This window comes from Oryctolagus cuniculus, chromosome 7 (assembly GCF_964237555.1).
Source record: "Oryctolagus cuniculus chromosome 7, mOryCun1.1, whole genome shotgun sequence".
Taxonomy (NCBI): Eukaryota; Metazoa; Chordata; class Mammalia; order Lagomorpha; family Leporidae; genus Oryctolagus; species Oryctolagus cuniculus.
Genome location: NC_091438.1, coordinates 156,112,873 through 156,134,127, shown reverse-complemented (window position 1 = coordinate 156,134,127; position 21,255 = coordinate 156,112,873). Strand labels below are relative to the sequence as shown.

The 21,255-nt window shown below is 44.4% G+C and overlaps 1 protein-coding gene across 5 annotated transcripts in view; it reads left to right on the top strand.

The window, feature by feature from the left end:
• The window catches only part of VPS13D (vacuolar protein sorting 13 homolog D), a 276,670-nt gene that overhangs the window by 165,522 nt on the left and 89,893 nt on the right, over window positions 1-21,255 (top strand). For all 5 annotated transcript variants that reach the window (XM_008275374.4, XM_008275375.4, XM_008275373.4 and 2 more), the window contains 3 exons: window positions 493-641; window positions 14,408-14,542; window positions 15,944-16,111. In XM_008275374.4, the coding sequence (XP_008273596.3) occupies window positions 493-641; window positions 14,408-14,542; window positions 15,944-16,111 (452 nt within the window). The remainder of the gene's footprint in view (window positions 1-492; window positions 642-14,407; window positions 14,543-15,943; window positions 16,112-21,255) is intronic.

Here is a 21,255-nt window from a genome sequence, read left to right as displayed (position 1 = left end):
CCTCCCAACTCCCGCTCCCTCTCCCATTCCATTCACATCAAGATTCATTTTCAATTATCTTTACATACAGAACCTCAATTTAGTATATATTAAGTAAAGATTTCAACAGTTATACTGGATTTCAAATCCTTATTTGGATATCATCTTATGAAATAAGTTCAGATAATCTGAGTCCTTGATAAAACAACAGTTTCTAGAAAGCCCATTGCCAGGGAAACACACCTGGGACCTTGGGCTTTCACACCTGTGTCACCAAAGGTGCTACCTTCCAGATGGTCTAAGTCACAAGTTAAAGTGAGGCTGGCATGGTTTTGTATAAACAGGACGAAGCATCTGTGCTCACGAAGAAGTGGAACTGGGGTGCTGCACATGTTCCAGAACTCTCTAAAACCAAATCAGAGGAACATTTTCAGTTTTTCTCAACAGAAAAACATTTGAATCATGAGTTTAAGGAAATTTTTTTCATGCTTTAAAAATGTTGCCTTTCTCCAGAGGTGGAAAAGTATGATGAAAACCTCCATGAAAAGACAGTAGAACAAGGCGGGACACCAGTTCGCTACTACTTTGAAAATCTCAAGATCAGCATTCCGCAGATCAAGCTGAGTGTGTTCACCTCCAGCAAGCTGCCTCTGGACCTTAAGGTGAGCGGAGCTGCATCTGGGAGACTTTGTGCAAGTGATATTCCCTGGAAGGAGCGAGTGTGTTTGCCATGTGCTTGCTCGTCCAGCATCAGTATTCATTGCAGATATTTTTACAGGCTGCCTTTTTTAGAAGGTTTATTGACTCCTATGTATTTCTGTGTTTTTATTGGATATTTGAGTATGACTTTGGTAAAGATCAAGCGAGTAACTGAAGAGAGTAAACACAGGCAATTATGTAAAACCCGTCTATTTTTGTGTTGTTCCTGTCTCCCCAGGGGAGGATAAAAGCCTGTGGTTCCTAGGGGTGCTCCAGACTCCAGGGACAAACCAAAACCAAGGTGGTGTTTCTTCCTTTTGTGCTCAAGACCTGCTTGCTCTCTAGTTCTCTCTTCCTCTCTTCTGTCTTTGGAACAGTTGTCGCTGGGAATGTCTGCCCCCGGGCCTGGGGCCACACTTCTGCACACTTGGTAGAGCCTCCACACACCTTCATCTCAGCAGTAAGATGTGTTTTAAGGAAGGGAGCGGCTGGGATTCAAATCCAAGCCTGTCTGACTCTCAGTCTTTGTATTTTTTGCTATACTCTGCTGCCCCCTAGAACACAAGGAATCAGCGAAGTTTAGTCTTAGGAGGCCTAAGGATGCCCATGCTCAGCAGGCAGGGAAACTGAAGGTCCAGACCTGTCCAGGGCGTTCTGGAGCAGATGTGGAGCCAGGACACTATGAGGTCGTTCTGAGTTCCAACCCAAGGCCGCGCCTGGCAGCTTGCCCCCTTGGGTTCACGTTCTCTCCTCTGTTGTTCGTGAAGCTGGTTCGAGACCTCCTCCTCTCTATAACCACCGGTCTGAGCCTTCCCACCGCCCCACGCTGCCTCCTCTGAGATGCCGTAGGATGGTCTCTGAATGGGAACAAATAAGGAATAAATCTGGAGTCATAAATTCAGGTGCCCACCGGGGCGGTGCCAGCAGTGCAGTGGGGGCCGGTGCCTGCCGAGTGTGTGCACTTCAGCCGAAGGGGCCAATTGTTGTGGCAGAATGTGAACCCCGTGTTACCAGATCTTTAGATTTTTAAAGAGAAGCCGGAAATCTGGGTTTTTATGTGGAATCTCCTGGTTTTTAAATGCTGGCAACAAATTCAAGTTTCTTGTTTTCTCTTAAATCTTGTGGGCCTAACAAAACACACATGTGGGCCTCATGTGGCCCGTGGTCTGCCAGCTCACAATTTCTAAAATAGACTTCTAGGTACTGAGACAGTAGTCTGGTCAGCATCAGATCACATTTGGATAAGGATGAGGCAAGGGTGGCTGCTTCGTTGAGGTGGCAGACGGGCATGAGCAGCTGGGAGTGCCAGTGAGGCCAGGGGGCAGTGTCACCACTCCCGCAGCCACCCTGAGAACAGCATGGAGTGCCGTGCTCCGCTTGCTGCCCTGGCTGCTTAATTTGCTTTAATTTCATGTTTCCCAGGAGATTGAAGATACTTATAATTAGCATGGGAGTGAGGGGAAAACCATGAGAAAACCACTATCTTGTTAATATCCACAAGTATCCACTTGACTTATGTGACCCTTTGGAATGGGTTTGTTTGATAAAGTGTGTATTCCCCCAGAACACTTGGCACTCACCCAACAGACCAATGTTAAGCATTTCCTGCAAGTTGAGGGCTCCTTGTTTTTAAAATCATCTTTCTAAGAAGTAGAGATATCTTCCTGTTTCTTTCAAATTGCCTTCTGCAGAAAGCTTGCCCAGACTGACACGGCAGGGTGACACTCTGCAGGTGGAGTACTCCTGCCCCGGCTCTCTGGTATTGCTGCTGGTGTGTGCACTGTACGTCCAGTGACTGCAAAGCACTTACATTGAATGTTCTACCCAGCACTGTATTGGAGGAATATTTTCAAATCATTGTTAAACAAATTAAATGGAGCAGCCGTGTTATGAGGTGTGGGGGGCACGCTGAGTGCCATGAGTTAATGCTTCCAGCAGGGCGCTGGGAATTGGGACTGCAGAGTTAAATTCTCAGCTTGTCGAAGTCGCCGTTTTACTGCATCGAGTGGAGTCTGGGACTCATAAAATAATGTCACTTATTCAAAGAGTTTTCTAACAGAGTAATATCCCTTTATTAGTAGCTCTTAGAAAGGGCAATATGCACTTTTAGATGAATATCTAACAGCTAAAATCTGTGCTGAGGAAGCACAGGAGCCACAGGAGTCTGACTAAAAGGTAACGAGTCTCTGGGATTGAAGGAATAATTGTCTTGATTCTCCCGACTCCTGGCAGGAGGGAGGCTGTCAGAAATCTCAGAGGGAAGTCTCCGCAGGTTTACGCTGAGGGCGTTGTTGCCAGGTACAGTGCCTGTGCGGAAGGCCTCAGAGCAGCCCCGCATCTGCTATCTCAGTTGGAAGGAGGGGAGAGCAGCGCCGGGTCACAGCTCGGAGCCGCCATTCCCCCTCCTTGGCTGCTCCATTATTCCCCCGAGAGTGCACGTCAGAGGCTGGCAAGCAGTGTCTAAGTGCCAGGTAGTTTCTGTGTGTTTGGGGTTTTTTGAAAGATCAAAAGAGGCCAGGAGCCTTTAAAAGGTTTCATAAGGTGGCCTACAGCAGTCCTTTTCCCATTTAGAGCATTTGGGTATTACAAAAGAAGGGCTTTAATTGAGCAATCTAGTTTGGAAGAAAACCCACATTTTAATGGTCAGAGTGAGAGGAAGGTGGGGGTAAGGGGGGATTTCAAACAAAGACACTATTTAAAAAGCCTAAAACTGTCTTCTCAAAGGCTTGAAATAATTTGTTGGGAAACTTCAGACCCTTTACTTTTTCCCTCCCCTCCCTAAATAAAAACCAGATTTGTTAAAAGGAAAAAAGATCCAGTATTGTTAATTGTATTTCAGAAAGTGCCAGAGAGGGAAATATCCCTGTTTTTAAACACTGTCCCACGAGGGAAATAGGCAAATACCCTGCTTCACATAAACAGTCTCAGTGTACCATAAATAAACCTTACAGAATGAATTCCAGACAGTTGTGTTTAGTGCAGGATAAACCGAGGAAGGAAAGGACGTGGCCCAGGGAATAGCTCGTGCTCTAGGCCCGCAGGGCGTGGAGACAGGTATTCCTTCTTTCAACTCTGCAGAGTGTCTGGGCGACTTCAGCAGTCTTTGTCTGAGGAGGTAGGAATAGACAGCTTTCTAATTTTTATTAGGAACTTACGAACTCAGAGTTGCTCTCTCCAGAATCTGTTTCTAACAGGAAACTGTCTGCTACTTAAGTAAATAAGCGTCCCCGTTGCATACTACTGTGTTTGATTAGTCCTTCAGTTACCCCAGAAAAGGCCCTGTTGGCTCTCTGTCCCATCTCTTTTAATGACCAGGTCCACCTGAAGGTGGCAGAGTAAGGCATGCCAACCACAGGCTGCGGCTGGGCTCCTTCAAATGCGGGAGGCCCCAGAGCTGGGTGAGGGTAACTTCTGCCTCAGGCCAGAATCTGTCCTTGACTCGGACAGCGCGTCTCAGTCACCCAGCAGAGGACGGTGTCTCGGACGGAGAGCCTGACAACTGCTAGAGGTTTCAGAGTCTTTGCCACCATGTTTGGCTCTGCAGTGTTTGGTTGCAATGAGGAAGTTGGGGTAAAAAAGCTTTTCACCTTAAGCCTTTGTTTTGATCTCATTTCCCCTTCTCTGAGAAGAAAAGTCACGCTCAGAGCTGTTTTGGCAAAACAAAGTGCTGAACTGTCAGCGCCCGGCTTGCCCAGCGCACTTCCTGCCTGGCTGGGAGAGGAGCCGCTCAGCTTCTGAGCCTCAGTCTCTGTCAGTGAAATGAGGAATACAAGGCCGGCTTGCCGACATCATCATCACTCGTCACGAGGACGGGGAAATAGTGTGACCACTGTCTTTCTCGCTTTCAGCCCGGTAGCTGGATACTGTTGTGAAAATGAACGCGTTCTAGTCCGGGTCTACTGCTAGGGAGCTGCATGGCTTCAGACCATCCTCTGAGAGAGAAAGGAGAGGGGAAAAGACACGGGGTGTTAACTTGATTTATTTTGAGGATGCTATCATCTCTAATGTTTTGCTCTGTAATAATTTATCAAGAGATTATTGTTGCCTTCCACAGACGCCAAACCCAGTGATGTTTTTCTTTCCTTGTCTTTGTATTCCTCTGTCGTTTTCGGCGTTGCTGACCTCCCTGTTCTGTTCGTCTGTCCTTTCTGGCTCTGCCTTCTTTGTTGGTTCTCTGTCTTTTCCTAACCCATATGGTAAAAGGCCAGCTTCTTCTCTGAACCTTCTGGTCAAGTCACTTGCCTGTTGTTCATGCAGATGATTGGTCTTTTATTTCCTCTAATTTTAGAAGCTCTTTATAAAAGTTTTGCCTTTAATGAGAGTTGCTGCAAGTTTTTTTTTCTTCAGTTTGTCATTTTTTTTTACTTATTTGCTGTGTGTCTGTGTTAAATCATAAGAGACGTTAATTTTTAGTTAGCACATTTCTCAAACTCTTTTTTTTTTGACAGGCAGAGTTAGACAGAGAGACAGACAGAGAGAAAGGTCTTCCTTCCGTTGGTTCACCCCCAGATGGCCACTACGGCTGGCGCGCTGTGCTGATCCAAAACTAGGAGCCAGGTGCTTCCTCCTGGTCTCCCATGCAGGTGCAGGGCCCAAGCACTTGGGCCATCCTCCACTGCCTTCCTGGACCACAGCAGAGAGCTGGACTGGAAGAGGAACACCCAGACAGAACTGGCACCCCAACCGGGACTAGAACCCGGTGTGCCAGTGCCTCAGGCGGAGGATTAGCCTAGTGAGCCATGGCGCCCGCCGTCGAACTCTTTATAACTGAATTTTGAACCATAAAAAGTTTTATTGTTTGGTTGAAAGAAATTTCATCTAGGGGCCATCTCTGTGGTACAGTGGTTTAAGCCGCTGTCTGGAGCGCCAGTGTATGGGGACCAGTTCAAGTCCTGGCTGCTCCACTTCCGATCCAACTCCCTGCTAGTGTGCCTGGGAAAGCAGTGGAAGATGGGCCATGTGCTTGGGGCCCTGCACCTGTAGAGGAAAGCTAGATGAAGCTCCTGGCTCCTGGCTTTGACTCAACCTAGTCTCAGCCATTGCAAGTGTTTTGGGAGTGAACCAGTAGATGGAAAATCAATCTCTCTCTTATTCTCTCACTTTCTTTCTCTCTCTCACTGTCTCCCTTGCTCTTTCTGACTTTCAAATCAATCCATAAATAAATAAATTAATCTAAAATAAATTTTATCCATTCTATGATTTATTTCAGATAAACATACTCTTTGTTTTTTAAAAAGGATTTACTGGGGCTGGCACTGTGGCATAGTAGGTTAATCCTCCGCCTGCAGTGCCAGCAGCCCATATGGGCACCAGTTATAGTCCTGGCTGTTCCTCTTCCAATCCAGCTCTCTGCTATGACCTTGGAACGCAGTAGAAGATGTTTTGGTCCCCAGAGGAGGCTCCTGGCTTCAGATCAGCCTAGCTCCAGCCATTGTTGCCATTTGGGGAGTGAATCAATGGATGGAAGAGCTTTGTCTCTCCCTCTCACTGTCTGTAACTCCCTAAAATAAATAAATAAAATCTTTAAAAAAAAAAAAGATTTACTTATTTGTTTAAAAGTCAGAGTTACAGAGAGAGAGGGGGAGAGAAAGAGATATCTTTCATCTGCTGGTTCACTCCCCTGGTGGCTGCAACAGCCAGGACTAGGCCAGGCTGAATCCAGGTACTTGGGCCATTTTCTGCTGCTTTTCCCAGGCTATTAGCCTCTGAAAATACACACAAAAATATTGATTATTAGTGAGAAACAATAGAAATTCCATTAAGTTCTACATGAAATTTTAATCTATAATAAAATATTGTAATTCAGTGGGGAATATATAGACTTTTAATAATGCTATTAGATTAGGTAGCAGTATAGAAAATATAAAATTATATTTATGCTTGATGCTGCACATAAGGATATATTCCAGGTGGATCAGAGATTTACTGATATCATAGCTTATAAATTTTTACTTCACATGCAGTAAAGAAGAGTGTTTTCCATGCCTTCTATACACGTTGAAATAACAATCATGTTAAATAAAAATCAAAAAATAGATCTATAGATAGAAATTGTCAACTTACGGTGGACCCAGACCAGATGAGAACTTCAAGAAAAGCTAGGTGGGAGGCCAGGCAAAGGCTGTAAGTCTGTTTGATGCCACTGGGAAGCTACCAAGACAGGCAGGACTTGAGGGAGATTTGTGAAAACAGAGAAACTTGGTAAGGTGAGCCTCAAATTTAAATTGTTTTTATTTTTGAGACTTTTTCAGCTCTGTAAGTGTTTCGGGGAGAAAGATAAAGATGACAAACAAAAAGTAGATGCTAAAAGGCAGAAAATCCAAGTAAAGTTTTTGGCAATCTCATGGAGCCAGCAGAGCAAAAGTTAGACTTTACTGTTAGTAAGACAGGTGGTGATGGAGAGGCCAATTTACAGAGAAGGGACAGGCACAAAATAGATTTCTTTTTTTTTTTAAAGATTTATTTTTTTTTTTATTTGAAAGAGTTACAGAGAGAGGTAGAGACAGAGAGAGAGAGAGGTTTTCCATCCGCTGGTTCACTCCCCAGATGGCTGCAACGGCCAGAGCTGCACCCATCCGAAGCCAGGAGCTTCTTCCGGGTCTCCCATGTGGGTGCAGGGGCCAAAGGACTTCTGCCATCCTCTACTGCTATCCCAGGCCATAGCAGAGAGCTGGATCGGAAGAGGAGCAGCCAGGACTAGAACCGGTGCCTGTATAGGATGTCGGTGCTTCAGTCCTGGTCTTTAACCTGCTGCACCACAGCACCAGCACCCCCACAGAATAGATTTCAATAGTCTTAGCTTCTGTTTTTCTTGAGGCGTTTGTCAGTTTCTAAATGATCTTGTCTAAGGGAAGCCACACAAGATGTGGCAAAAGAACTTTAATTTTTTGGTGCTGGGGAAATTGAAAGTAGAGAGATAGCATTGGCTTTCAGTTGAGATACCTAAAGGGCTATACCAGGCCTTACAATAATGGAAATAGACTAAGACTTACAAAGATTGAAGCCCATCTTTTAGAAAATCCAAATTCATTTGGATTAAGGCATTATGCTTCTTCATCTAATTGCCTTACCAGAAGCTAAAGACCCATCTGTATAAGTTTTCGTATAAAATATTGCATTCAATCACAAATTAATAGACCTACTAAGAGAGAGAGAACAAAGAGAAAAAACAGACAGTAGAAACATGCCCACAGATAAATAGGATGTTGGTTTTTTCAGATGCAAAATTTAAAATAACAATGTATTCAAGTTTACCAGAAAATTCTAATGTAAAATAACCAAATAATAAAGTAAACTTACAGACCAATACTTTTTCATGAACTTAGAAAAATGAAATTGAACAAAATATTAGTAAATCAAAATAGAAATCTATAACAAAGATATGCCATAACCAGATATGATTTATTCTAAGAATACAAGTTTAGTTTACCATTTGCAAATAAATTGAATAATTCACTTTATCAGCATAATGAGAGAAGAAAAATATGATTATTTTAATAAATATAGAAAAACCATTGAAAAATTCAACATCCATTTAAGATTAATGTTCAGCAAGCTAAGAATATAAAAAATATTGGCCTAATATGTACCTATAAAAAATTAACAGGAAACGCCATACCCAATGTTGAGATAGAGGGAAGATGCCCATTTCCACCACTTTTGTTCACTGTTATGCTAGAAATCCTAGCCAGTGCAATAAGATTTAAAGATGTATTTATGGGGCCAGCGCCGTGGCATAGTGAGTAAAGCTGCCACCTGAAGTGCCGGCAGCCCAGATGGGCACGGCACCGGTTCTAGTCTCGGCTGCTCCAGTTCCAATTCCGCTCTCTGATTTTGCCTGGGAAAGCAGTAGAAGATGTCCCACCTTCTTGGACCCCTACACACACGTGGGAGACTTGGAAGACGTTCCTGGTTCCTGACTTTGGCACAGCTCCAGCCTTTGTGGCCAACTGGGGAGTGAACCAGTGGATGGAAGACCTCTCTCTCACTCTCGCTCTTGCTCTCTCTGCCTCTCCTTCTCTCTCTGTGTAACTTTGACTTTCAAATAAATACATAAATCTTTAACAAAAAAGAGATTTATATATGTATTTATTTGAAAATCAAAATTAAAGAGAGAATGAGAGGTCTTCCATCTGCTTGTTCACTTCCTAAATGGCCACAATTGCCAGGGTGGAACCAGTCTGAAGTCAGGAACCAGAAGCTTCTTCCAGGTCTCCCGCGTGGTGGCAGGGACCCAAGCACTTGGGCCCTCTTCCGCTGCTTTTCCCAGGCCATTAGCAGAGAGCTGGATTGAAAGTGGAGCAGCCAGGACATGAACCAGCGCTTATATGGGATGCCAGTGTTGCAGATAGCAACTGTACCCCATTATGCCACAATTCCAGCCCCAAGATTTAGAGGAGGGAGAGAGGGAAAGGAGCGAGGGGAAAGAGAAAGAAAGAAAAGAAAGAATTGGAAAGGAAACTGAAAACATTATTATTTGTAGGGAACATGATTGTGTAACCAGAAACTTAAAAGAATGTACAAATAAATTATTAGAATGATTAGGTAAATATAGTAAGGTCGCTGAACACGGTGAACAAAAATCAATTGTGTTTCTATGTGTCAGTAACAATTATAGAGAAAAGTAACATTTGAAGGATATCCTTTATTTAATTTTATAGAAAACTTTTATTTAATAAATATAATTTTGAAAGTACAACTTCTGGATTATAGTGGTTTTCCCCCATAACCACCTTCACACCCGCAAACCATCCCATCTCCTACTCCCACTCCTATCCCATTATTCATTAAGATTCATTTTTAATTATCTTTATATACAGAAGACCAATTCTATACTAAGTAAAGATTTCAACAGTTTGCACCCACACAGATACACAAAGTGCAAAGTTCTGTTTGAAAAGTAATTTTACTGTTAATTCTCATAATGCAACACATTAAAGACAGAAGTCCTACAAGGGGAGCAAGTGCACAGTGACTCCTGTTGTTGATTTAGAAATTGACACTCTTTTTTTTTTCCCCCACAGGCAGAGTTAGACAGTGAGAAAGAGACAGAGAGAAAGGTCTCCCTTCCATTGGTTCACCCTCAAAATGGCTGCTACGGCTGGCGCGCTGTGCCGATCCGAAGCCAGAAGCCAGGTGCTTCCTCCTGGTCTCCCATGCGGGTGCAGGGCCCAAGCAGTTGGGCCATCCTCCACTGCACTCCCGGCCACAGCAGAGAGCTGGACTGGAAGAGGAGCAACCGGGACAGAATCCGGTGCCCCAACCGGGATTAGAACCTAGAGTGCCAGTGCCGCACGCAGAGGATTAGCCAAGTGAGCTGCAGCATAGGCTGAAATTGATACTCTTACTTATGATGTCAGTAATCACCCAAGGCTCTTGTCATGAGCTGCCAAGGCTATGGAAGCCTTTTGAGTCTACAAACTCTGTCAGTATTTAGACAGGACCATAAGCAAAGTGGAAGTTCTCTCCTCCCTTCAGAGAAAGGTACCTCCTTCTTTGATGGTCCCTTCTTTCAACCGGGATCTCACTCACAGAGATCTTTCATTTAGGTCATTTTTTGCCAGTGTTTTGGTTTTCCATGCCAGAATGCTTTGATGGTCTTTTCAGCCAGATCTGAATGCCTTAAGGGCTGATTCTGAGGCCAGAGTGCTGTTTAGGGCATTTGAAGAATATCCTTTATTATACCTTTAAGAAAACATGATATAGACTGTATCATTATTTATTACTATGTAATAGCCACCCCCAAAATTAATGGTTTAAAAGAACACCATTCTGTTTGTTCCAGTTCTGGGAGTCCTCAGTTTGGGCTGGACTTAGCTGGGTGGTTCTTCTGCTGGCCTTGGCTGTGGTTACTCTGTGGTTGCAGTGTGACTGAGATGAGTGGCGTAAGACAGCCTCACTCACGGTGGTTGGTGCCAGCTGTCTGCAGAATGTCTTTCCCTGTGGTTCTCATGAGGAAACTAGTCCCAGCATCTTGACGTGGTGGAAACATCAACAAGAGTAGAACAGAAGCTCCAAGGTCTCTTGAGGATTAGGCTTGGCAGTTGCACAGTGTTAACTTCTCCTGTGTTCTACTAGCTGAAGCCATCACAAGGCCAGTGAAGCTCCACGTGAAGGGGAAACAAACTTCACCTCTCGGTAGAGGATGCAAGGAATTTGTGACCATTTTAAATTCAGGAGTGTAGACCACAAAAGATGTAGAACACAACTAAACATTGTTCAGAGAAATAAGAGACATCAGTAGACGAAGGCATTAAACCATGCTAATGCACAGGGAAATTTAGTGTTGTAAAGTATTTGACTTATTCCTCCAGTTAACTATGGATTCAATACAATCCTGATAAAAATTCCAGCAATTTTTATGGCAGTTGACAGACTTTTTCTAAAAATTTATATCCAGTTGAAAAATGCAAAGAAGAAAAATAACAATGTTGGAGAATTTACACTGTAAGATTTCAAGAATTACTACAAAACTAACAGTAATTAAGACAGCATGTTATTGTTACAAAGAAGAACAAAATGAAATGGAAAGATGCATCGAGAAACAGACAAAAACAGTTACTTGATATGACAGAATTTACATTGTACTGCAAAAGGAAAGGATGGTCTTTCAGTCAGTATGACTTTGTCAATTAGATATTGATCAGGAGAAAATGAATCTTTTTTTTTAATTAAAAAAAAAATTTTTTTTTGACAGGCAGAGTTAGAGAGAGACAGACAGAAAGGTCTTCCTTTTCTGTTGGTCACCCCCCAAGTGGCCGCTACGGCCAATGCGCTGCGCTGATTCAAAGCCAGGAGCCAGGTGCTTCCTCCTGGTCTCCCATGTGGGTGCAGGGCCCAAGGACTTGGGCCATCCTCCACTGCACTCCCGGGCCACAGCAGAGAGTTGGACAGGAAGAGGAGCAACTGAGACTAGAACCCGGGGTGCCAGCACCACAGGCGGAGAATTAGCCTAGTGAGCCGAGGCGCTGAACAAGAAAACGAATCTTGATCGCTTCTTTACATGGTACATAAATAGAAAGTCTAAGTAGGTTATAAATTGAAGTGTGAAGAGAAAAACTGTAAAATTTCTGTAAGTAAATATATGGAAATCTTTTCCTGACCTTGATTTAGGTAGCAGTTTCTTTTTCTTTTCTTTCTTTCTTTTTTTTTTTTTTTTTTGACAGGCAGAGTGGACAGCGTGAGAGAGAGACAGAGAGAAAGGTCTTCCTTTTTGCCGTTGGTTCACCCTCCAATGGCCGCCACGGCTGGCATGCTGCAGCCGGCGCACCATGCTGATCCGATGGCAGGAGCCAGGTGCTTCTTCTGGTCTCCCATGGGGTGCAGGGCCCAAGCACTTGGGCCATCCTCCACTGCCTTCTCGAGCCACAGCAGAGAGCTGGCCTGGAAGAGGGGCAACCAGGACAGAATCCGACGCCCCGACCGGGACTAGAACCCTGTGTGCCGGGGCCTCTAGGTGGAGGATTAGCCTATTGAGCCGCGGCGCCAGCCAAGGTAGCAGTTTCTTAACCAGGACACAGAAGACTCTTCTGATAAAGAAAATGATTGATAGAGTGGATTTTCTTAACACTAATCATGTCTGATCATAAAGACCCCATTTAAAGAGTAGGAGATGAGACACAAATGGCAGAAGAAATTTGCAGCATGTCTATTCAACAGAGGACTTGTATACAGAATACAATATATACAGGAAAATCTCCTGTAAAGCAATGAGAAAAAAAAAAAGACAAAAAGCAGCAGAAAGACTTGAATTGGCACATCACACACATAAAAACATCAGATGACCAGTATGTATGTTAAAATGTCCTTCATCCCATCTTTCAACAGGCAAATGGACATTAAAACCATCGTGAGACACTATTATGCACACATCAGAATATATGCTTTAAAAATTATCTGTGCCAAGTATTGATGAGGATGTACAATAACAGCAAAGTGTGTAGATTGCTCAAGGGAGGGTAACTTGTTTCAGCTACTTTGTTAGACTGTCTGGTAGTATATGCTAAGGTTGAGTGTCTTTTTTTTTTTTTATGACCCAGCAATTCCACTGCTGTGTGTAGTTGTCCAAAAAAATGCATATAAATGTGCCCCAAAAGACAGCCTAAGAATATTCCTAGCAGCATTATCAATGTCAAAAATTTGAAACAGCCCAACTTTTCATCAATAGTAATAGTATATTGTGCTTTCTTTGTACAATGCACAAATGAAAATGAATAGCGTTCAGCTATATTGAACAACCTAGTGACTCACATATATAATGTTGTCTATAAGAAATCACATACAGAGGCCAGCGCTGTGGCGTAGCGGATAAAGCTGCCGCCTGCAGTGCCAGCATCCCTTATGGGCGCCGGTTCTAGTCACAGCTGCTCCACTTCCAATCCAGCTCTCTGCTGTGGCCTAGAAAAGCAGTATAAGATGGCCCAAGTACCTGGGCCCCTGCACCCACATGGGAGACCCAGAAGAAGCTCCTGGCTCCTGGCTTCAAATCAGCCCAGCTCTGGCTATTGTGGTCATTTGGGGAGTAAACCAGTGTATAAAAGACCTCTCTTTCTCTCTGCCTCTGCCTCTCTGTAACTCTTCCTTTCAAATAAATAAATAAATCTTTCAAAAGAATAAATCACATACAACGAAGTACATAGTTACCATTTATACAAAATTCAAAGCAAGAAAAACTGATCTGCTGTGATAGAAGTCACGATAGTGGTTATTGCAAGAAGGGCAGGGGCGGTGACTGGAGCCTGCACGTCGGGAAGGACTGCCTTACCCTCTGCTCTCTCATCTGCTGGTGGTCACACTGTTGTCCACACTAGGGTATCCATTGATCAAAGAGTAAAACAGGAATGGGGCCTGCACTGTGGTGTGGCATCCCATATGGGTGCCAATTTGTGTTTCACTTCCAATCCAGCTCTCTGCTAATGCACCTGGGAAAGCAGCAAAAGATAGCCCAAGTGCTTGGGCCCCTACCTGCCACATGGGAGACCTGGATGGAGCTCCTGGCTTCGGCCTGGCCCAGCCTTGGCTGATCTGGTCATTTGGGGAGTGAACCAACAAATGAGAGGACCTCCCTCTCTGTCTTTCCCTTTCTCTCTGTAGTTCTAGCTGTCAAATAAATAAATCTTTTTAAAACATTAAAAAAAAATGAGAAACACAGATGTAAAACAGATCAAAAGGAATTATGCTATGAAATTTTTTTTATAAGATATTTTTTATTTATTTGAGAGGTAGAGTTAGTTTCAGAGAGAGGGAGAGACAAAGAGAAAGGTCTTCCATTTGCTGGTTCATTTCCAAAATGGCCACAGCTGTTGGAGCTGGGCTTATCCAAAGCCAGGAGCCAGAAGCATTGTCTGGGTCTCCCATGCGGGTGCAGGGGCCCAAGCACTTGGGCCATCTTCTACTGCTTTCCCAGGCCATAACCTAAGAGCTGGAAGGGAAGAGGAGCAGTTGGGTCATGAACTGGTGCCCGTATTGGAACCTGGTGCTTAGCCTACTCTGCTGCAACTCTGGTCCCACTTTTTTTTCTATGTGATATCTGTGACTTTGGGTATTGTGTGGTATGTATGTATGTATTCCTACTATTTTACTTTTGTAATTATAGGGAAAATATTTATAAATATCAAAACCTTGACCCTCATTGGAAACTTAACATGACTTATAATGGAATCCAGAATCACAGTACCATGGAAAAACATCATATGACTAAAGAATGTCATTTTCTTTCTTCCCTAACTAGGCCTTAAAAAGCACCTTGGGATTTCCATTGATTCGGTTTGAAGATGCTGTAATCAACCTGGATCCGTTCACTCGAGTGCATCCCTATGAGACTAAGGAGTTCATCATCAATGATATTCTGAAACACTTTCAGGAGGTGAGCTTTGAGAAAGGATTTTGTGACTGGTGCACAACTGGAAGGTTGGTTTTGGCTGTTGGGAAATCTTGGTTACGAGACATTGCTACTGAGAGAGTTAAACATTTAGTGCTGTTGTTCTGGGTCAGGGTCCTTCCCGTGATGCTACACAGATCATGAAAATCCTGAGACAGTGCATTTGTCTTGTGCCTCAGAGCTAGTCTCGGGGGCTTCTGCTAGGTTGGTCACAACTCTTAGTGGTTTACTTGATGCTTCAGTAACAACTCAAAACACGTGAGCTCCTCATTTGTAAAGCCTGCTTTCAACATCTGCACAGTGTTCTCCAGTCCAATCCTGCTCTTGGACTCGAGGGTTTTTTTTTTTTAAAGATTTATTTATTTAATTTGAAAGGCAGTTAGAGAGAGAAGTGGGGGGGTCTTCATCTGTTGCTTCACCCCCCAAATGGCCATAATGGCTGGAGCTGGGCCACACTGGAGCCAGGAGCCAGGAACTCCATCCTGGTCTCCCACGTGGCTGCAGGGACCCAAACACTTGAGCCATTTTCTCCTGCTTTCCCAGGCACATTAGCAGGGAGCTGGATCTGAAGTGGAGCAGCCGGGACTCAAGCTGACACCCATATGGGATGTTAGTGCTGCAGATCTTGGCTTTGCCCACTATGCCATAATGCCAGCTCCAAACTCGAATTTTTCTTTTAATCAAGTTGGACGTTTTCTATTTTGTATTTATGACTGATTGTAAAGACCAGAATGTATGCCACAACATATTCTTTGATTAATAGATAGGTGTGACGCTTGTATCAAATATACTAGCTTTTGGAATTAAAATATGTTCTATTCCTGTTTGCTCTTCCCTCCCTCGTTTCTTTCCTTGACTGTCTTAGCTGGTGATGTTTCCTCTGGGCTGTGAGAGGAGTGCCACCCCTGGAGGCTGGGATCAAGGAAAGTGGCCTGCTGCTTGACACATGTGACCAGGCTCTCTTGAGGTCCCCAGCCCTCCTGTCTGAGAGGAGCGACAAGTCTACCCTCCTCCCTCATTTTCCTTTTAAAACTCTCCCTGCACCTGACTAATCCTCTCTTTGTAGGAGTGATGGAGAGTGTGATGTATGTTCTAATAAATACTCATAAAGAATTTCTCTTATTTCATCACTGTTTTTATTCTTTTAATTGGCTTTGAAAAGTGTTTCTAAGGCATTTAAGGCAATCTCTGGGATATGTATAGTTGGAAGAGTGTGGGGTGGGGCAGAAAGGACAGGCGATGATTTTGCAGTTGCTACAGTCTGAAAGGCAGCTGTTGGTAGTACTGGGAATGAAGGACAGTTTGAACCGTTTTGCTGGGGACACTGGTAGCTGCCAGTGTAAATGGTTGCTGATTGGGTTTTCCTCTCCCTTCTCACTTTGACAGGAACTCCTCAGCCAGGCAGCTCGTATCCTGGGGTCAGTGGATTTTCTTGGCAATCCCATGGGGCTACTGAATGATGTATCTGAAGGTGTTACTGGACTGATAAAGTACGGGAATGTTGGAGGCCTTATCAGAAACGTTACACACGGCGTGTCAAACTCCGCAGCCAAGGTAAGAAAGCACAGTCAGACGTGACCTCCTGAGCCTGCTACATCACCAAGATCTGGCGGTGCCTAGGCTGTGAGAAGGGGTGGTCACAGCCTTTGTTTTACTGTCCCCTGCCTTGCTGTTCCCTCACTTCCAGAAATCAAGGATACTGAGCACTCCACTAAAGCATTTCTTTTCTTTTTTATTTTAAGATGTATTTATTTATTTGAAAGGCAGAGTTATAGACAGAGAGAGGGAGAGACAGAGTTCTTCCATCTGCTGGTTCACTCCTCAAGTGGCTGCAGCAACCAGGGCTGGGCCGGCCGAAAGCCAGGAGCTTCATCCAGGTCTCCCACATAGGTGCAGGAGCCCAAGCTCTTGCACCACCTTCCACTGCTTTTCCCCAGGCCATTAGCAGGGAGCTGGATCGGAAGTGGAGCTGCTGGGACAGGAACCAGTGCCCACATGGGACACCAGCATCGCAGATGGTGGCTTCACCCACTGTGCCACAATGCTGGCCCCTAAAGCATTTCTCACTTTACATTCCCTTTGCCTCCATCCAGGCTGTGCTCAGCTCCTACTTGATCAGTGCAGTAGCTTCCTGACCCCTTGGAGCTGATGGCATCGTCCACAGTGCCTCCAAAGTGAACTCCCTTTCCAAAACAAAGTTGCATCATGGGCCTTATCCTGCCTGAAATCTCCCAGTTAACCCCCACAGTTCCCATCGACCGTGCAAAAGGCAATGCAGTCTTCTGTGGTATCATTGTTCTTCAGTTCACCTGAATCCAGCAGTGTGAGGACTTGCAGCCGGTGGACTTTCTGTTCACTGTCTCTTTTTCATGGACGTTCATTTATTTTCCGGTAGAAGCTGACTTTACATGTGAAGCTGGAAAAGGCAACGGTAGTTGGAGGTGTCTGCTATTTGATAGTCTGTGATGGGGCTCAGGGAGCTCCACTGTCTTCCTCCTAACAGCTGAACAGACTTTCCCTAGAGAGATTGATGCTGGATGTGAGAAAGCTCCTGGGGCATCTGCGTGGTGAGACCGTGGATGCATTTATTTTGTGGGACTGTGGAAGGTGAGAGTGGCTTGATAAAGTTTGAAAAGCTTGAAGCTCGGTCAAGTTGGAAGGAGTCTTGGATGCTGCTCTGTAGGCATCCTGCTGACGAGTGGGTAGGAGAGTGGAGTTGGATGGCACACGGACGTCGTGTGGCATCCCTGGTCATGCATGGAAGCTGCGGATTCATTCCTTTTTTCTAAATATTTTCTAGAGATGCTAGTTCTCTTGTCAGATCATTTTTTTCAATACTGGGGTGTTAGTGAAGCAGAACAAAAATGTGCTGTTTGGCTTTGTGGTTTAAAATAGGCAAAGCTGGGGCCGGTGTTGTGGCATAGTGGGTTAAGCCACTGCCTGTGGTACCAGCATCCCATATGGGTGCCACTTTGAGACCCGGCTGCTCCACTTCTGGTCCAGCTCCCTTCTAATGTGCCTGGGAAAGCACTGAAAGGTGGCCCAAGTGCTTGCACCCATGTGGGAGACCCAGAAGCTCCAGGTCTCCTGGCTCCAGCTTCAGCCTGGCACAGCCCTGGCCATTGTGACCATCTGGGCAGTGAATCAGCAGATGCAAGATTGATCTCTCGCTCTCGCTCCATCTATCATTCAAATACAGAATAAATCTTTAAAGAAATAGGCCAAACTCACTTTTAGAAAGTGAGTGAAGAGAGAGGCAAAAGAGACTTTAAATCACAGTTTGGAAATAGATGGTTTCTAAGTTGGTGAAACGCACACATTTCTGCCTCGACTCACTTCTTATGCTGCCCTTGACCTTTACCCCTGGCGCAACAGAAACCATCACCTTGGTGGCATAGACTCTTGATGTAAACAAATGTGATTAAATATTTAGCTGTAGATGCCCAGTAAATCTTATTAGCTTTATTAGATTCTAATCAACATAGGAAAGTCTCCTTGGTTGATGATTTATTTGTTTTTGTACCACTAGGCTTTACTGTAATTTGAAAAGTGAATATGCCTGTGCTTTGTTCAGAGGCCTCCCTCAACCTGGAGTAGAAATGGGCCCACTCTACGGGATTATTGTAAGGAGAAAATGATGTAAGACATTGTGGACACTGTGCAGAATACAAAGTAATAAGAGAAATGGGTTATAACTTTGTGATATTTGCATTAAGATTTGAGCAGCGGAAACCGTTAGGGCCCTTGCAATGAAGCCAGCACACTTCACACTACCGAGGAGGAGTGTCGTGGGCACTGAGAGTGAACTCTCCCACGTGGGCCCCTCTGGCTGTTTGGAAACCTCCACAGTTAACCCTGCGGCGGAGAATGCAGAACCTGTTATCTCTGAGTTAGCGTCTCATTTCTCGGCTGTGAGAGAGCTCTATGGGTTTCTCCTGGGTCTCCCTGTAACGCGCTGGTGAACATGACTGGCCTTTTCTTCTCCTTTGTTTGCAAAACCTCCCTGCATTCCTGGAACACAGGAATTCTTGAAGCTGGAGGGTCAGCATAAGTGTACAAGTCAGGTGGGAAAGCTGGGCGGAGTCCTCCGTGTTTGCTGCCCCCACCCTCCTCACTCTGGGTTCCGTATGAAGGCCTGGTGACAGTGATCATGCATATTATTGGATATCATGCTGTATATTGTCTTTGGATTTGCATAAGGATATTGCTTTCCAGGGCCCAAGTCATCTCAAATGAGAACCTGGCTCCCAGTGTTGTTGGGGTCCTTCTTCATGTGTTTGTATTGCTTCGAGTGAGCTAATCAATATTGGACTTACAGGCTGCTCTGAGAGCGGTAGTTCTGTGATTGATTTGATGCAAAGAACTCCAGATGTGTTATAAAAATTAATCCATATTATCTCTAAGGTGATAAAGCAAAGAGACTTAAAAAGTGCCATTTGAAATGGAAGTGGTAGATCCCAAAGCAGAGCCTGTCAACTGACCACCCCACTCAGAAGGTCATCCATGATTCTGCATGTGTGGTTGGGCTAATAAGTCTCCATGTTCTTAAAGTTCTGTGGGTTGAAATCAGACCTTTAATGTTGCTTTGGGGGAATGTTTTGTTTGCTTCTCTGTGCACACAGTGGAGTTTAAGGAAGTGCAAATGACCACAGTAATCAGCTCTTGGCCTGTGGGAAGTGTTCCTTTCAAGTGTCGGAGTCGGAGTGACTTAAAAAGGGCCCAAGAAGATAGAACTGCACTCACTGAGCCCTGGCTAGCTGCCCCACTTTTGCTGCAAACGCCATAGGCTTTAACCTTGTGCCATGGGCTTTGAGCAGAGTAGAGGGATTCTGCAAACCTCTTAAATTAATTATAAATGTGGTACGTATGTGTGTTTTCCTGGGGTGAGTTCTGTTTTTGGATTATCGGGTTCATTCCTCCAAGTGATCATAAACTGTGATTACAGGCATAGAGCTTGTGCGTCGAGAGGACCTTGCACTGCTAGTTAGGGCACCAGGCCTATGATCCGGTTCCTACCTTCAAGTAGTCTTTTCCTCCATTTGTCTTGAGCATTTTGTTTTTTGCATGTATGAAAAGGTGAGTGGTGGCAGTTCTCACCATCCCCCTGAGGTGAGAAGTGAAAAACATGAAGTATGTGAAAATCCAGTGGCAAGTTACAGTGCATTCTGTCACATAAGAAGTCATAGTCATCTGTGGATTGATGTTATGAATTATTCACAGCAAATTTTTAATGTAAGATCTATAACATATCCACTTCTAGAATTTCTCTTTAAATTTTGAACTGTTATTTACTGTTAGCCTTGAGGAAATATAATTAGGAAATAGCCTGTGCCTTTCTGACCCCTCTGTCTCTTTGCTTTCCTTCTCATACCCAATCCCCAGAACCCAGCCTGTTGATTCAGGTCTGGGGTGTTAGAATTGGGGGTTGGCTGCCGCTCTGTGAGCATATGTCCCATGACCCTCTTGCTGGATCTTGCCTCAGTGGAACCTCAGAGAGCTGGTGCCACTCCTGAGGCCAAGGCAAGAGTGGTTTCTTGAATTCTTTACAGGAATGTGATTGCTTTAAAAGAAGGACAGTACAGCAAGTTTCAGACTTTTGTCAGAGGGGTTTCTGAGTGTGATCTGCACAAGTGTGCTCTCTGGAAGCCCTCTAACCTCCTTCGAAGCTGGAGAACTGGGGAGGCGTCCTGTTGAACGAATTCCCTTGCTTATGCGGATTCTAACTTTGCTGATATCTGCAGTCATTTGTGACACATTCACAAAAGTAAGACTTCTTTTTAAATTAAGACAGTCTCAGTTGTTAACAGTAGAGCAAGTGAGTCCATTCTGTTTTCTGCCCCTGTAGACACTCCGTGTTTGCTCTGCACAGCTGTCCTCTGCTCTTCCTAAGGGAAGAAAGCCAACAGCATACTTAATTTCCTCCAGCAAAGGAGAGGAGCTCTTTTGATCGTCACTAATGGAACCTCTGCTCTATTCTGTCCTACTTTCCATCCATCTCTTTGTGCCTTTATCAAGTCAATATAGGATGCTTTTGATCCTGGGTACCTTTTTGATCCCAGGTATGTTTTGATTCTATGCTTATGAATACAGATATTTTAATAATTTCCCCTGCTTTGGGCTGAAATTATTTTCATCATGGTCAGTTGTTCACAGGAATTAGAATTCCTTATTCATTATTTGCTACAGTTAATTTTACTGATAACTTTTACATTTGTAGAGTAGGCTTATGTCTTCCTCTTTTGCTTTGTAGTGTTTTTGAGTATTTCCTCCAAGCCCCAGTTTTTTAGCTCAAATTCTGCATACCTAAATTTTTTGTCAAAGAGGTGTGAATTTTCTACTGGTCTTTAGTTAATATATATTTTTTATGTTGTATTGGCCATTTTTATTTATTTATTTATTTGACAGGTAGAGCTATAGACAGTGAGAGAGAGAGAGAGACAGAGAGAAAGGTCTTCCTTCTGTTGGTTCTCTCCCCAAATGGCCGCCACGGCCAGAGCTGCACCGATCCGAAGCCAGGAACCAGGTGCTTCCTCCTGGTCTCCCATGCAGGTGCACGGCCCAAGCACTTGGGTCATCCTCCACTGCACTCCCGGGCCACAGCAGAGAGCTGGACTGGAAGAGAAGCATCCGGGACCAGAACCCAGCACCCATATGGATGCCGGCACCGTAGGTGGAGGATTAACCAAGTGAGCCACGGT